Source organism: Tamandua tetradactyla, chromosome 12 (genome assembly GCF_023851605.1).
Source record: "Tamandua tetradactyla isolate mTamTet1 chromosome 12, mTamTet1.pri, whole genome shotgun sequence".
Classification (NCBI taxonomy): Eukaryota; Metazoa; Chordata; class Mammalia; order Pilosa; family Myrmecophagidae; genus Tamandua; species Tamandua tetradactyla.
Genome location: NC_135338.1, coordinates 94,716,853 through 94,734,361, shown reverse-complemented (window position 1 = coordinate 94,734,361; position 17,509 = coordinate 94,716,853). Strand labels below are relative to the sequence as shown.

Here is a 17,509-nt window from a genome sequence, read left to right as displayed (position 1 = left end):
TCCAAACAAGAGGAGGAGCTTTTATTACTCAAGCACAGTAAGCTGGGTGTGAATCACTGAACAGCCACAGAGTAGTGGCTTGGCTTTTATTAAAACTTCAGCATCCTATGTTTGTGTTTATACATCCATAAATAATAACAACAATAATAAAGATTTCATAGGGCTTGCCCTATTTAAGATAAATGCATATCAATCTTTAGCACACTTTCACATTTCCAGGCATCTGGTATTCTATTATCATTCTGTCTCTCCATTGTATTTATTTGACACTAGCAAAACACAAGGAACCAGTCAACTTCCCTGATTAAAAGCCACATAACAAAATGACAAACATCTGGGCATTAATTTAGTTTCCATTCTCACTGCGCTAAAATAATACTGGCTTATACTGATTATTATCTCCTTTATCCAATAGGTTCATCTCTCACCACAAACAGACTCAGCAAGTCTGTGATGAACTACACATGCCTGGAGATATTTTTTGTTCTACCAGGAAATACTTGAGGTCTAATTTGGACAAACCTTTCTGAAAAGCTTCAACTGACTAGGCAGAGATTCTTCATAATTCCTTTGCCCTGAACTAATCACTTCTAGAAGCAGAAAACATTCTGATAGTTATGTTCAGAAAACTTAAGTCCCTTTTAAAGGCTCATCCTGAACCAGCTTCTACTCCTGGTGTTGCGAGGTAAATACCCTTCCCCCACCTTGCTATTTCCTCCAAATCTGTGACATTCGCTTCCAAAAACACCTATTTTCCTCTCTCTTTGTTTATAACTCCTTTCTGTTTCCTATGTACTGTTAAGTTTCATCCTCTTCTTTTGACTCAGTAGGTAAGATAAAATTTAATTCTCATCTAATCAAATAGAGCTTTATGCTATTAGCATCATATACCTGCCCTGCCTTTTTTGTCTTGAATTCAGGATTCCAACCTTCCTGCCCACATTGCCACATGAGGATGTCACTAGTTGTAGCCTTAAGAATAAAGGTATAACATTAGAGCTGAAAGGGATTTCAGGATCTTTAATACTAAAGCTAAGGATTCTGAGAGTAAACACGTTATGCCATCTCCCCAGAGTTGCAGAGCAACTTATCAGCAGACATTTTTTAGCCAGAATTGAGATTCTTTGAATCTGAACCATAGGCCCTTGATATAAACTGTACTGGGTACTAAAGTGTGGGCTTTATGAAAATCTGTGCGACAGTGAAAACTGTCCCACTAATTTTGATAAATTATCTCATTTGGGTACAGTAGAATGTGTCTAGGTTTCTTTACTTGTTTCACTCCTACAAGAAACAACCTGAGCAACTGACAGGATAAAGAGATCAGGCAAAATCTGGAAACTTAGAATTGTCCACTTTGTTCTATATCAACATCATCAGATTCATGATCTTATAAACCAAAAATGTAAACTTTCCACAACTCCTTTTATCCACAAGGCCATCCTAGCTTGAATACCATGACTTCACTTATTCTGTGTACAGATTTTCTCCCTTTCTCCCTTCTTTTCTCCCTTCCCTTCCCTTCTTTCCTCCCTCCCTGCCTCCCTCCCTTTCCTCCTCTTTCCCTCTCCTCTCTCCTTCCTCCCTCTGTCCCTTCCTCCTTCCCTCCCTCCCTCCCCTCCTTTCTTCCTCCCTCCCTGCTCCATTTCCCTCCCCTCCCTTAGGTCTTCCTTCCCTCCTCCCCTCCACCACTCCCCACTCCTTCCCTCCCTCTTTCCTCCCTCCCTCTTTTGCCATTGTTTATCCATAATTTTCTTTTCCTCTACCACATCTGATAATGTAACTCTCATAGGTGATGACTTTGAACCCCAATTCTAAAGGGCTGCCTCTCTGAAAAGGGCAGAGGGACCACAGTTACTTAATAAAGAGAAAGCCAACAGAAGTAGATAAGAACAGAAAAGGAAATGCTCTAAAAATTAATGAAAAGCTACTGAATTAAATTACACCACCAAGGCAGGCTATTTGAAACCTTGTTAAATAAAAACAGCCTAGCCTGCTTGTGAAAACTTCAAAGGTTTCCTTTGTCTTCCATTTTAAGAATTAAACAACAAACACAACAACAAAAGACCAGAGCTTCAAAGAGGCTGTAGTTGATACAGGAGTGGGAGGAGTGAGTTTCTTGATTGACATCCTTTTTTAGCAGCTGGGAGTCTGTTCTGTTTTCAGGTATTTATAGTTCTTGGGCAAGAAATCAGGCTTTCAGATGGCTGAGCCTCTGGCAGAGGTAAATGAGGTCCTCAGTGCTGACTGGCAATGGGTAAAACACTTAGCTGCACCAACCTAATCACCTCCCTGTGCTCCAATGGAGTCACTCTAGTAACTTTCATGTTAGTTACTAGGTGATGACATTTCACAAAGAGTAAATGCAATATGAAGAAAATGCACTTTCACTCCTCTCTGCCTGCAATCTTTTCATTGCCCTGTTTCTGAATTTTTATCCCCACGAGTTGGGATGCATTCAACCTATGATGACCTGCGTTCAACTTCCCTGAACAGTATTAAAACAATCAAGAGATTTTTATGGGTCAAAATGAGCCCAAGCTATTCAAATTTTAAAACCTCCATGCAAATACACACGCGGATATACATGCATACACAACCATACTTTTTGGAATTCTAAGGAGAAAAACTAATGAGATTAAGTTTTAGATTATATGTTTAACCCACTCCCACCCCCATCTCTGTCAATGTTTCTGCAGTTTCTGAAGTCACCCTCAGCCTGGCTGTACCATTAATTATCTTGCTTTGGTTTCATTTATGGTGTGAAAGCCTGAAAATCAGGATGGATAAGAAGTTGAATCAGACAAAATCAGATTCAAAAATCAGTACATTCTCTTACCAGATTCATGGCATCAGGTAAATGTTTTAACCTCTGCAAAACTCAAATTTCCTCATTATTAAAGGAGACACTAATAGTAACATCTATTACACTGGATTATTATAGGATTAAGTGAGATATTCCCTATAAAATACTTAGCATAGCATTTGGTTCATGGTAAAGTCCTATTGAATGTTTGCTAGTATTATTATCATATATATATGATATATATAATATATTTAGGCATACTCATTTTCAGTGTTATGGAAAATTAACTGATGATGGTCTTTTTTCTCTACTGCTAGGAATGTAGGTTGTTTATAAGTATTTGGGAATACAAGTGGCATTGTTATAACTGGCTACATATTAGATACTAGTTTCCATTAAGTTTATTTTCTTGAAGGATCATCTACAAACTGGAAACATAGGATGAAATGGAAGGTTTCTATGGGTCTTCTTACAAAATTGTCGAATTGCTCTTCAGAGGAAAATAAACACATTTACAGATAGTTATATTATATTACTAAACCTCTTTTCTCATAGTCCTACTATGAGGAAACACTGGGTCTTCATTATTTTTAATTATTTATTGTATGTGAGCCGGCATAAAATAGTACCAAAAACATGAGAATGTGCATTTCTTTCACTGCTAACGAAATGATATTGCTTCCCGAAGTGATGATGTATTATCAGCATTTCTTCCTGGCTAATCAATTCATTTTCCTTGACCGATTAGGGAATCATTTAGCATTTTAAAGCAACATGTGATATTCACAGTTTCTAAAGATCCACAGGCAGAGTTCAGTTCTGACATTTCCCTCCTTATAGTTGTTGGGCACTTGTATGCCTCTAACTATAAAATGAGGCTAAGAATATCCTCAGATATTAAATTCCATGGGCTATTTTGTTTTAATTTGAATAACATCAGGGTGATAGAAGGCAAGGAAAAAGAGATATCTTCAGAATTGCCATGTGGCAATAATTTGGAATTGGTGGAAATAATATGTAATTTGAAACACACAGCTATCACTGAGCCTCCGTCCTTTGTTGGATGGACCAGGTACTGTTACAGAATGCCGCTACCCTACTTGCTCTCTTCCTCACTTCTCCCTAAGGGAGGATGCATCATATAAAGTTGATGAGTTGGGAGAAGATGCTGAGTGAGCATGAGCAGCTCTTGCCCCTGCCTCTACAATTCGAGGTGAGGAAGTTCAATACTGGTGAGGCCATGTTCTCTAATTCTCTGATATCATAATAAAGCAGGTACGTTTATCTCAACCTGCCCAGCTTCTGTGTTCTACATCTAATTTGGTTCAGAACTCATAAGGATGAGAAAGGGGGGTTATTCATCAGCTGTCTAAAACCCCATGCTCTTTAGCATATGTAGTGGCTAAATGTAAAGGAAACAGAACCATACTGCCTGGATTTATGCCTATCCGTTTCTTGTTAGCTAAGTGATAGACGAGTTATAGGGCTTCTCTGAACTTCAGGTTCCTCATCTGTAAAAGGGAGATAACAACAGTACATTTCTCAAAGAATTGTTAAGGTAGGGTCTGGCAAACTATCACTCAGGAGACCACGTTGCCTGTTTTTGTAAATCAAATTGTTTAGAAACACAGCCATGCCCATTCATTTACCTATTATCTATGGTTACTTTTGTGCTGCAGCAGCAGAGTTTAATAATTGTGACAAAGACCATATGGTCTTCAAAGTCTAAAATATTTACTATCTGACCTTTTTCAGAAAACATTCACTAACCCCTGAATTAAAAGATTAAATTAATTATGCATGCAAAACACATAACACTGTACATAAGAAAAAAGAAATGCTTACTTTGTGTTAGTATTATTACCTATTGAGGGGTAGTGTTCCTTAGTGATTAAGCGTACTGATTCTGTAGCAAGACAGCTGTGGTTCAAAGTCTACCTCTACCACTTACTAATATGTTATCTTAGGAATCCACATAGTTTTCTGTGTCACAATTTATTAATAAAAAATTTATTAATCTATAAAATGAGTACCTACTTCATAGGATTATCATGAGGTTTAAATGATACTATGCAAGCAAATTACTTAGGAAAGTATCTGTCCCTGATACAAATATTTGTTATCATCATCATCTTTATCATCATCAGTTTCTTCCTACAGGATTCTAAAACATTAACTTATTTTGAATACTAGCTCATTATTCATATTAAATCTCAATTAATTCACATATTCATTCAGCAAATGTTAAGAAGGTCAGAAAGTCTCTTGAGATGCAGCGAAAATTTTGCATATTCCACCTCTTTAAATTTCCCAGGACAATTATCCCAGACTATACTCTCAGGTAAAAGCCAAAATATTATGATACCTTGAAGTGAAAGCACCTCTAAGTCAGGTCAATTTGTATTAAACAAGAAGGAATATCAACATCTAGCTAGACCACAAAAAGGCTTTTTTTAAAAATCCATACCTTTATATTTTTAGCAATTATAACTCTTAATAGAGCTCTCATAATCCAGGAATGAAAAAACAAAAAAGTAATGATAAAGAAGATTGGAATGTGAAGAAGGTAAATGCCATACTTAACAGACAGAACAAAAGTGCACTTGGGAATTACCTAACCAGCAGAAACAGAACCAAGCATTACGTAGCCCTGAAAAGATATTAGGAAACTTCAAGAAAACAAGAATCCATGGAACGTCAAATGAAAAGACAGCAGACCCAGTTAGAAAGAGACCTGTCTATATTGCAGACATAAACAAAAGGGAACCTGATGAGATAGAAGCAAACAGATTCAACATAACTTACATATATAAGATGACTGAAATTAAAACACCTTATCATCAAACAGGAAAGTTCATATTGCAGGAAACTAAATCTGTGAGGAAAAACTTCAGGCATGCTTCCAGAATATGGTGAACTGGGGCAAAGAAGTAAAAATGAAGAATGGAGAAAAGATAACAGATACAGAAGTCAGAAAGCAGGTCCTACACACTCCAGAGGAAGAAAAATGGAGTCTTACAGTAGAAAAACTGTAACCTTGTGATTGAAAGACACATCAAAGATGATGGAGTATTTGAATTCAAAATCAATTAAAGAAGCCAAAGCTTAGAGAAAAAAAAAGATTTTTTTTTTTTACTTAATAGATTTAATTTTTGAGTTAATGAAGAAAACGTAGTACAACTATTAAGGCAGAAAAATCAGGGAACATACAAAGAATGAAAAATTAGGCTTACCATAAGATTAATTATCAAAGTAAATTGAGTCATGCCTACACTGTTTTAATGAGAAGCCTTATTACTCATGAAATCTATTTCTATGAAAAGGGAAGAGAAAGATATTCTTAGATATGCACATATACCAAAGATATACCATAACTTTAGCAGAAAAAGTAAAACTTCTATTTGGATTACCTCCAGCCAAATATGAGATAAATCAACACTGAGAAACAAGAGTGAGGACAGAAAAAGCAAAACTTTTATTTAGATTACCTCCAGCCAAATATGAGATGAATCAACACTGAGAAACAAGAGTGAGGACACAACTGTAAGGAATGGCTAGAGATGAGTAATGCAAATAATTAAACATAACATTGAATTTTAAAATTATCTGAATATGGACAGGCTGTGGTGGCTCAGCAGGCAGAGTTCTCACCACCATGCCGGAGACCCGGGTTCAATTTCCAGTGCCTGCCCATACAAAAAAAAAAATCTGAATATGGTTATAAGACAATCAAAGTGTCACAGAATCTAAAATAAAGAAAATAAAAAATGGAAAAATAATATATTTGTTCCAAATAAATGGGACACAGGTGATTCTATGTGCAATGTATATGTGTTCAAAGGCAGGTAAATCTTAGTAAGGTAAGTTGAACTATGTACCCCAACAAACACGTGTTCCTAATCATAGTCTGTGTCCCAGCGGACAGGAACCCATTATAAATGGGACTTTTCCAAGCTGTTATTTTTAGGAAGGGTGTGGCCAACTGAAACAGGATGGTCCTTAATCTGGATTAGTGGAGGCCTTATAAAGAGGAGTCACAGAAACCAGAAATGAGAGGACATCGCCATGTGACCTGAGGCAGAGATAAAAGCTAAGGAACCCCCAAGGAGTGCCTGCGGCCAGGACCAGAATGCTACAGACTCTGGGAGAAAGCAATCCTTACTTGTCTCTGGATTTTGGACTTCCTGTAGAATGAAACCATAAGCCAATAAATTCCTACTGTACAGCCAAAATCGGTTTATGGTATTTGTGATAGCAGATCTGGCAAACTAAGACTAAAGGCAAATTAAAATTTAATGTGATCCAAATCATAGAACAATATAGATAGAGCACAGACCAGACTCACTTATAGATATATGTCTAAAAATAAACTTAAATTTAATATAAGTTCCATGTTAAAATGGTATTTTAGATCATTGTCAAATACATTTTGAGAAATTCAAGGATGGTTGACTATTAGAAAACCTATTAACATAATTTAAGACTTTATTAATTCAAAGAAATAATCACTTTTCTAGCTGCCAAAAAAGTCTGATAAAATTAATCATCCAATCCTAATTTTTAAAAATTAATAAAGTAATAAAAATGAATAATTAATAAAGAAGATATACAACATTAATGTCAAACCAATAGCCATTTTACCTAATGCTTAAGTACTTAATGTCATTCTCATGTTGAACTTAGCTTCATGATGACAATGTTCATACAATCATCATCATGAACATTGTTCTGAAAGTTCTAGTCAGCGCCAGAAGATTAGAAAAAGGAGTAAGGCAAACTAATTTTCAAATTGTATAGGTGGATAGACAATAAGATACTATCATCTATCCAGGAAATCTAGAAAAAATATCCATAGAAACACCTTTGGGTATAACAAGAAAGTTCAGTGAAGTCACCAAATAAATATAAAAAACTCAAGAATCTTCCTATAGAACAAACACAACCAGTTAGAAGATATGATGAAAACATCCCCATTTAAAGTAACAAGAAAATTTTAAATATTGAGAAAGAAAACTTTATGATGATATATGCAGGATCTATATAAAAAGGGTAAAAAGAAAAATCCCACTAACACTTCATTGATGAATATCAAAGGATATTTCAATAAGTGGAGTAAGATATAAGATTTGGAAAAGTAATACAGGTAACAGTCAAAAGACCAAAAACCTATTATTTTTGGGCAACTCAAGCTAAAATCCCAGCAGGTTAATATCTGGCACTTAGCAATTATTATAGAATTCATCTGGGAAAATAAATAAGGGAAAATTGTAAAGCACATTTATTTTTTAGGGAATACTAATTAGGTGGTACATGCAATGTCATATATTTCAAAAATAAATCTACCATACTGAAAACTATATGTTCCTGGCAGATAATTAAAAGAACAGAATATAAAAGCAAAAACATACCCAGACATATGCACTTATGTGTACTGTATAATAAACTAACATTATTAGTCAGTGATAAAGGATGGATTAGTTGGTAATTGCTAAGATAAATGGTTAGCAATTTGGAGATATAAAAGTAACTAATAGGGCAGGCAACATTGGCTCAGTGGCAGAGTTCTCGCCTGCCACGCCAGAGACCCGGGTTTGGTTCCTGGTGACTGCCCATGTTAAAAAAAAAACAAAAGTAACTAAAAGTCAAAAATGGAAAAGAAATTAGATGAGTACATTCATTATATACCTACCAACCTCAGTTTAATAACAAATTCACACACATTCATATAGTTATGAAATTGAATTAGTAGGTTTATCAAAAGTAAAATAAAGGAAAAGATTGATCAATATTCCAGCTTCAAAATAAAAATGTTCAATGTCAATAAAGTACATGAAGAATGTGAAAGGCAAATGGCAATATTGGAAAAATATCTGCAATATACATGACAAACAAAAATTGAATATTTTTAATCTAGAAATTGAAATAAAATTTAAATATAAGTTTAAAGAAGAAAAACAAAACAATGATTTACTAGAATAATTGATAAAAGATCTGACCCAGAAATTCATAAAAGAAGAAATACTAATGATAAAGAAGTATGTTTATCTATATCAGCAATCGTAAAATTACAAATTAAAACAACACTCCATTTTCACCTAAAATGGCAAATTTTTTAACACAAAATCAACCAGTTTATAACCAGTTAAGGTGCAGGAAAAGGGGAATTCTCATACCATCGTTGTTGAGAGTATTACAGGGGAATTCATAGGGGATAAAATTAGGATATCTGCCAAAATGTTGATAGCAGTTTTCCATAGGTAGTCAGATTATGGGTGATTAAAGATCGGGGTGGAGGCAGGGCTTTATTGTATTATCTTAATTATATTTTCTCATTCAGAAAAATAAAATGGCACCTTTTAAAAAGTAAAATAAAGCATTTCTTTAATTATTTCAAATATTACTTTTTACAAAGCTTATTTAGAATTTTTTTAAAATTTAGGGTTGCCCTATTGGGGGCACAAGGGTAGTTCAGTGGTAGAATTCTCGACTGCCATGTGGGAGATCTGGATTTGATTCTCGGTCCACTCACTTCCCAAAAAACAAAGAAACAAGCACAACAAACAAACAAAAAATAAACAAGCAAAAATTCAACAAATAGAGCTGCAATAACAGGATACACTCATGGAAAAATAATGAAATGTGACCCGGCCATACAGCATGCGAAAAAAAAAAATTAAGGTTGCCCAATCAAACTTGAAGACTTCAAACTAACTTATGTTCTATAAGTCTAAGAGGTGCCCAGGTTGAAGCAATAGGGCTATAATTTGGGGGGATAAGTGACATATCAAGCTACGGCTGAGGTACAGCTCTGAAAACACCAAGCATTCCTTTGTTATCAATGGAGGGACAAATGCTCAGCTGAGAAGAGCAACAGGCAACAGAGGGATACAAATCTAGATGATCAATGGCTGACTCAGCAAAACTGTTAAGTGACTTTGCAAAAGACCTGTCACAATGGAGAAACAGCACTTCCTACAGAAGCAGCTTAGCATTCCTGCAGTAAACACAATTATTTCCAGGGATAAGACAGAGGAAGGAGAAGGAAAGAGGGAGAGAGAAGATAAAAAAAAAAGGCACCTTAGTGAGTCGGCAGACATTTCTTAAATGAGGAGCCACAACGAAGAAGAAGACAGCAAAAGGAAAACCAATACAAAGAATATATGGACTTTATTTTAAGCTTCAGCCACTGGGCAAATGTTTGCCATTTCTGCTCTCTTCTGCTCATGAAAAATGGTAAGTTTCTCTATAGCTGTGGATTACACTCTAGTTCTTTTTATGGTAAATGAGTCATGAAACCTATTATCAAAAAACACAATGTATTATGTGTTCCCAACAGATCATCCGCAGGGGTTAAAGCTGTTTGTGGGGTCTAGGAGACTCCAGGTATGTAACTGGTCCTAGCATCTCTTTAAGGCAGGCTTGTAGGTAAGAACACTTATTTCCTAGTATTTCCTTTTGTGCAATGGAAAATAACCCACTTGAAGGCCAGTGGGAACCATGTTATACTGATTAATGGCAACACATTGGAAGAAGAGGCAGTGGGGAGGAGGGTGGCAGAGGTCTCCCCTTTAAAACCTATGGAGAGGTATCTTGACAAAAATTAGTCACCTTCTCCATATTGTAATAAGGACCTCTAAGCTTCCCTCTGCTGATGATTATATCTCATGATATAACCTTGTCATCAGAAACTCATCAAAGGGTAATCAAAGAGCCCATTGCTGGTTTCAAACCAATAGATTCTATGTTATTAATTTCCCTTCTGCCATCCTTTAATGAAAGTGAGTTCACTGGCTGGAATATTTTAGGGTAAAGAAATTTTCAGGCTGCTTTTCAACTCAATCATGGGGTCTCCCCATACTTTGGGCAGGAACTGCAATTTGTTTTGGTCAGCTGCTTCATAATAAATAGGAAAATAAATTGATACAAATGTTTATGTGAAATAAGAAATATCTTTCCTGCTGACCTTCACTGGATTTCATATCTCCCAAATTTAATTCCAATCTACTAAAAAACACACATATTAATCACATTCTATGTACAGGTTCCTGCCCTGAAGAAGCTATGCCAGCCCAATAAGGGTCAGAGGTCATAGGAGGATTAGAGCCGTAGCTTCAGTATTCTTGGGCTGGTTACAACTGAAAGATTAATAACTGGTTGTTTGAATTGGGATGTGGGGAGCAGGGGGCGGCGAGGTAACACTATCCACTTAGGTAACCCACACAGCAACCACCCACTTTGAAGCCTGGAACCGAATTCTTTAGACTTGAATTAGAAGAGGCACTTCTTTGATAGATTACTTCTTGTTCCAGTTTATAGGCAACTAATCCTCACTGCATTGGATCAAACAGATGAGCACAACCAATTCAGGGAAAGCAGGCAATGCCAGGTCTGTTCAGTCTTCCCTCAATGAGCAGCAGAGGAGAGGGAAGGGAAGGAAAAAAAGAAAGCAGAGAGAGAAAACTCAGGTGTGTCCATACCCAAGACAGCTTAGAAAAGGGAAAGATGAAAAGACAAGTTGAAATATATATCCTGGCAGGTGGAAGTGCCTGCCGTCAGGAGGAGAGGCTGAAACACCACAATGATGGTAAATATGCCAAGTACTCAGACACTGCAGCAGGCTAAAGGGAGCAGGGGCAGACAAAAGTGGCTATGATGTCAAAACAAAAGAAATAAGCAACAACCTCTCTAGGGAAGAAAGAGGTCTGGATTTATTTAAGTCCCCATAGTGTATGATCTATACCACAATGTGATGAGCAAGTTAATTACTGCATTTAAGTAATTAAGTCTCAGAGAAACCAGCGCTTTCCAAAACAGTCTTAATTTACATTGCTAGATCTTTCTAGGCTTGACTGGCCATTTGGTGAGAAGTAGTACTGAACAGCAGAAGCTTTACAGAGGCAGGAGGAAAATTAATGAAAATGAGCTAGAAATAAGATGGCCCCAGTACTAATAGCTTTCTCTCTGCCTTTGGACATGAAATGCACGAAGAGATGTTCCCTCATTTGCCAGCAAACACTTCCCTCAACAACTCCATTTTGCTATCTATTCTGTTGCTCAAAGGTGGGCAATGACTTCACTGTCTTTGACTTTTCTTGATCCTCTCTCCTCTCACATGGACATTCTTTCTTCCCTTTTTACCTCCTGAATTCATTTTGGACAAGTCTAAAATACTTGTCTATACTAAGGGGCATCCCAAGGGCTCATTTGAATTATGGCCCTCCCTCTCTCAACTCATGAACCACCCTCACAGTTCGGAGAAAACTGTGTCCTTCACAGTTCACCCTATCATGGCTGTGAACAACTGGGGCACTCATCTTTAGGGGAGAGGCAAAGTGTCAGGAGATTCCCCCATCTTTCCAGAAGCAACATTAACATATTCCTAATCACCAAGTGCCTAGATGTTGGCAGTGATACTACTTTTTTCCTGAATAATGGCTCTAAAATGACATCTGTATACACATCAACACCTAACTGGCCAATACAAATGTATGTATATGCACACGTGTTAGCAATCTGTGTCTTCTTTGCCATAAGCAAAATTTATTGAAACATATTTATAAACATATGTAGCTTTATAGTTGCATATATTGTGCAAAATGATAGCATTTTTCTTGTCTTGAGCAACAAATAAGAATGTCTCAATCTGGCTCACTAATAGAGAACTACTGCACTTACCTTCATTTGTCAAAGATCCCTAGGTTCACTTGACTTTTCATTCCCAAAATATTCCCCAGAGGGAGCAGGAAGGTCCCACTTGTCCCCCATCCCACTGTGAACATCTTACCACTGGAGATGGTGGTCCAGAGCCTCCTCCTCAGTGTTCAGCAGAACTGCTGCACTGGCCAGGAGCTGATGACTGCAGCTTACGGACCTGAGTTCCAACATAAGGAGACCCAAGCAGAACATGGCTCCCATCTCCTCCAGCTCACTGGTACCAAACTGTAGACCCTGCCAGTTAAACAAAAAAGTCAGCAGTGACTACATAACATAAATTGAGTGGTGACAATTTGAGATTGGGAAGGACTTCTGGACATATACCACCACATAAATCAAGAAATTAATAGGATATACCAATCACCAACCAATGTGTTTATTGTGTGCTTTGTAACCCACACATTAGAATAGGGGTTCTTGGTCTGTGTTACATCCACATCCAGGGTTCCCCAGAAGTGTCCCCCACCAAGACAACATGAGCTGACAGGGGGTAGGGAAGAGCAGGAGGGGGTGGAAATTAGGCATGAGTCACTTCAGTCAAACAATGCTTCTGTTTTCTTTTTTGTGTGTTTGTTTTATTTTGTTGTTGTCAAAAAAAATGCAGAAAAAGGATTTCATTGCTAAAGCAGAGGTGTGTAAGCAATCTTAGTAAGAGAAACCCATTTTTCCCCTAAATTGATCAACCAACGGAGAGGAGTGGGGGAATGCTTCAAATATAAATGTTGACACTTAAAAAAAGCAACACTCACAAAAAAAAGCACATTTCTTTAGAACCACCTATTCGGTTACACTAAAATACTACATGGAAGCAAAGTCATGACATGCGGTATACAGTGTGATTTATGAAAGAACAGATAACAATAGCAATTCTAAAAGCCTCATTGAGCCCTTACTATGTGTCAGGTACTGTTTGGAGACCTTTATTTGCATTAACTCAATGAATCCTTACCAAAGCCTTGTGAGATAGATATTTTGTTCTCCATTTCACAGATAAGGAAGTTCAGGCACATAAAACCGGTAACTTAGCCCAGGCCTCACAGTTAGAAGAAGTAGAGGCTGGTGAGTGAATTCTGACTTGAGCACTCTGTATAAAGTGCTTCCATATACTAGGATGGATTCTGTAGTACACAGTGAGACAGAAAGTGCATGGTTTTTTAAATTAGATTTGAATCAGGTTTACATCCCAGTTTCTCTATTTTCTGACTGCATGATATTGGACTTGGTAAGTTCTCTTAGCTTGGATTTTTTCGCCTTCTAAATGGGATCACAAATCTTCTTTTCAGATACTTAAGTATCTGGTGATAAGAATGTCTTAAAATCACCCCAATATTGATCAGCATTAGCTCAATTTCTCTTTCCCTTTTCCTAGTAAAAATGCTTAGCATGACAGAATTCAATGTGATCCTGAAGTCCTCATATTTATAATGTACACTTCACTTTAAAAAAAAAAAAAAGAATCAATGGCTGAATATTATTTAAGGAAAAACACATTTTCATATCCAAGTAATAATAATATACTACAGAGGACAGAGATGGGGCAGTAAGAATTTTAAAAGATTGGTTAGGAGTCCTGGAGGAAAATCAAATTTCCAAAGTGGAAGGTTTAAGCTTCACAAAAGCATTTCTAGATAAAAGGATAAAAGAAGTGGAAAGACCTCACATTTATTTCAGCTGTTTGAAAATTTTATTTGTTGCACGCTTTGACACCTGCTTTCCTAAAGGAGCTAGTTCAGAGTTGAGGGAAGTCTGTTCCTCCATAAGCAATAACAGTGAGAAGGGAAAGACAGATGCTTAACAAGTTATTTTTTTTAAGTCAATAGAAAAGATCACTTTTTAAGGAGATAGAAAAAGCTCCAAATGTCTTTCTAAGTGCTGAAGCAGAAAGGTCTAATTTTTTGCCCACCCTGCTTTTCTAGCTGCTTTTTTTTCATTCTAGAATGGCTAGATCGGTGGGAAATAAAATGAAGAGCACACTCTCCTCCCAGATCAGCCACCTTGCTAGTGGCAAGGGAGAGTCAACAGAGAGAATCAGAACAAGGCCCTGGTCTCTCAAGGGCAGGCAGCACATCTTATACACATTTGTAACCCCAACATCTAGCAGAGCACACAACTGGTGTGCTATCAGATCAAAAGAAGGGTGAGTCCTTGAGAGAAATCACTCTCATAGTGTGCACCATATTGTTAGCTCAGGGCTATTCCTTCATACCAGCCAACTTCTACACAGCAATGGCTGAAATGATAACAATTTCTTAATGCAAAATTAGTTCCATGTCCCAGATATTGGTCTCTTATTTCAGACAATGGTTGATATCATAAATGGCTAGTCCACTAAGACTAATTAAAGGAATTTGTTAGTTCCTTAAATTAGGCTATTGGCTAAGGTTATTGGCTGTGGGGTCATAAGGAAGTTTCTTATGCCATTTTGCCCTCCACTATTCTTTACTACTCTATTTTTTTTTTGCACAGGCAGGTACCAGGAATTGAACCCAGGTCTCCAGCATGGCTAATGTGAGAATTCTGCCACGGAGCCACTGCCACACTGCCCTACTACTCTATTCTTTTTATCTTATATAGTACAGATATTTGTTTATATGAATGTCCTCCTCCTAACCACCTTCTGTTGGGAAGGAAGTGAAATCCTCAAGGCATTAAGAAATATCTGTTTTTTATTTAACTGTATAAACATGTCATGGACCACATAGCCTGTCATCAGCATATCATCAATATATGATAAATGGATAAACAGATGGCTGTAAATAGGTGGATATAGATAGGTATGGATGGATTGTTTCTTAACTAAACATCGTATTTGTCAAGTGCAACTTGCTGCCTATGAGTAGTGAGTGAATGAGCTCCTTTAAATTATATTCCCCAATTGTCAAAAGTCATGAATATTTTTTTTTACTTAAGAAGAATCATTTGTATCTCTGGATATGGTTAGGAATCAGGTAGGTAAAAATTTATAAATTCTATCCTCTACTTTGATTAGTAATAATGGGTTCATAGTAGGAAGGTTATACATCATTGAATTTGGGTTAGTTTAAATTGAATCTTAATAAAATAGAAAACCAACTCTTCTCCCCCACCTTACAACTAAGATGTAATAATTAGGATTTTTTTTCCATAGGCGCTAACAGAAAGCCTGAATGTAGGGCTTAAACCAATAAGGTTTTATTTTTTTAATGTAATAAATTTTTTGGATGTACAGGGTTCAAGACATTATTGCAGTAGCTTAACAAAATCAGAGTTCTCTGCCATTCTCTTGGTTTTCTCCTCATGATTCCAAGAATGCTGCTGTGTTCTAGCCAGCACATATTCATTCCAGAAATGAAAAAGATAAAATGGAGAAAGAAGGTACCAACAGATTCCTGCTTAAGTTGTATTGGCCAGACTATGTAATAGACCCACTTCCAGCTCAAGGAGGGTCTGAAAACTGATTGTTTTAGCTTGTTCAACCTCTTCAAAGAGACAGGTAAGAGAGAAGAAGATTAGAAATGAGTTTTGGTTGATCTGCCACACATGGGCATTCAGACACCAATACCATTAGAAAGTATATATTAGTACAAATCTTTACATGGTTGCTTGTTAGTTTTAACTTTCACTGATAAACTACCCCCAAAGAAGCAAAATCCACATATTTTTGACTCTGAAATTGGCTGCTAGCCTCATCATCACATAATTTTTAAATATAATCAATATGTGAAGAAGATGTATATTATTACAAAACACTTTATTGGGGAGCTAAACATAGGGTTCATAAAATATAAATTTTTAAAATTATAGTTCTGATCATGGGTAAGCAAAAAAGAAAAAAACAATAAACAAGCATGGGGAAATATTCCTTTCATTATTTAAGTGAATGCTTTTTACACCCAGAAAATTGACAGATACATATTCAGATTTACAATACATAATGTAACCCTTTTGCTAAAGCTGACATATCAAAATGCTGGTGGAAGTGTAAACAGATAAATACCTCTCAGGTAATAGTTCAATGACATTTGGCATGATAATACCACTTCTTAGAGTTTTTCCTAAAAACTAATTCAAAATAGGAGTGGAGCTATAGGAATAAAATGCATATTATTTCAGTACTATATGTAAAATTAAAATTTGTGGGGTACAAAACCCTAAATGTCAACATAATAAGGGAAGAATGATTGATGACATTACAATGGAATAAATGTGATAGGATATCATGAAACTGTGCAAATCATAATTATAAAGACCATTTAGCAATATGGATCTAATGATAGGTGACAAAAAAAGCAAAGACGCAAAGAATACAATGTGATTTCTGGTGAAGATTTGGCATTGAAGGCAGCATTGGCTAATTCCCCTTTCAAATTTTATTGCTATGACTCAACTATAGAATATACAACAATTGTAAGCAGAGGGGACTTTGTAATCTTATCAACGGAGACATGTACATGACAAAATCTTTAAGGAGTTACTGCTATCTTGAGGAAAAAATAAATAAAGCAATAGTATGCTAATAAATGAGTGCTAGAATTCCCTTTAGCAGTTCGTAAATAATTCCTTTCATCTTTGATACTCTGAAGTTAATGCAGATTTATTTTACTTGAAATTTGTTGGGCTTCATGACTAACTATGGGTGGCTTTCATCAATTCTAGAAGATGCCACCCATTATCTGTTTGAATATTGCCTTTCTTGTATTCTTCAAGGAAATCAAACACTAGCCTAAAATTCCTTCTAAATTTATATTATTATTTTCACTCTGTCCTCCATATCTCTTAACCTTATTCTCATATTTTCTATTTGTTTATTTCACGTTAATAAATTCAGAATAATTTTTCATATCAATTTTTTAAATAACTCTCTCTCCAGTTCTATTGAATCTGCTCTTTGACTCATATATGTTTTTAAAAAATTGTCGCTAAAACACTATAAACATAGATGATATCCTATTATATATGTTAATTCTATTATGTATTTTAATTCCATACCTGATTATTCCTGCATTTGCA

The 17,509-nt window shown here is 36.1% G+C and overlaps 1 protein-coding gene across 4 annotated transcripts in view; it reads right to left on the bottom strand.

Moving 5' to 3' along the window:
* AGBL1 (AGBL carboxypeptidase 1) overlaps positions 1–17,509 on the bottom strand; it is an 872,209-nt gene that overhangs the window by 242,179 nt on the left and 612,521 nt on the right. For all 4 annotated transcript variants that reach the window (XM_077124136.1, XM_077124138.1, XM_077124137.1 and 1 more), the window contains one exon: positions 12,591–12,754. In XM_077124136.1, the coding sequence (XP_076980251.1) occupies positions 12,591–12,754 (164 nt within the window). The remainder of the gene's footprint in view (positions 1–12,590; positions 12,755–17,509) is intronic.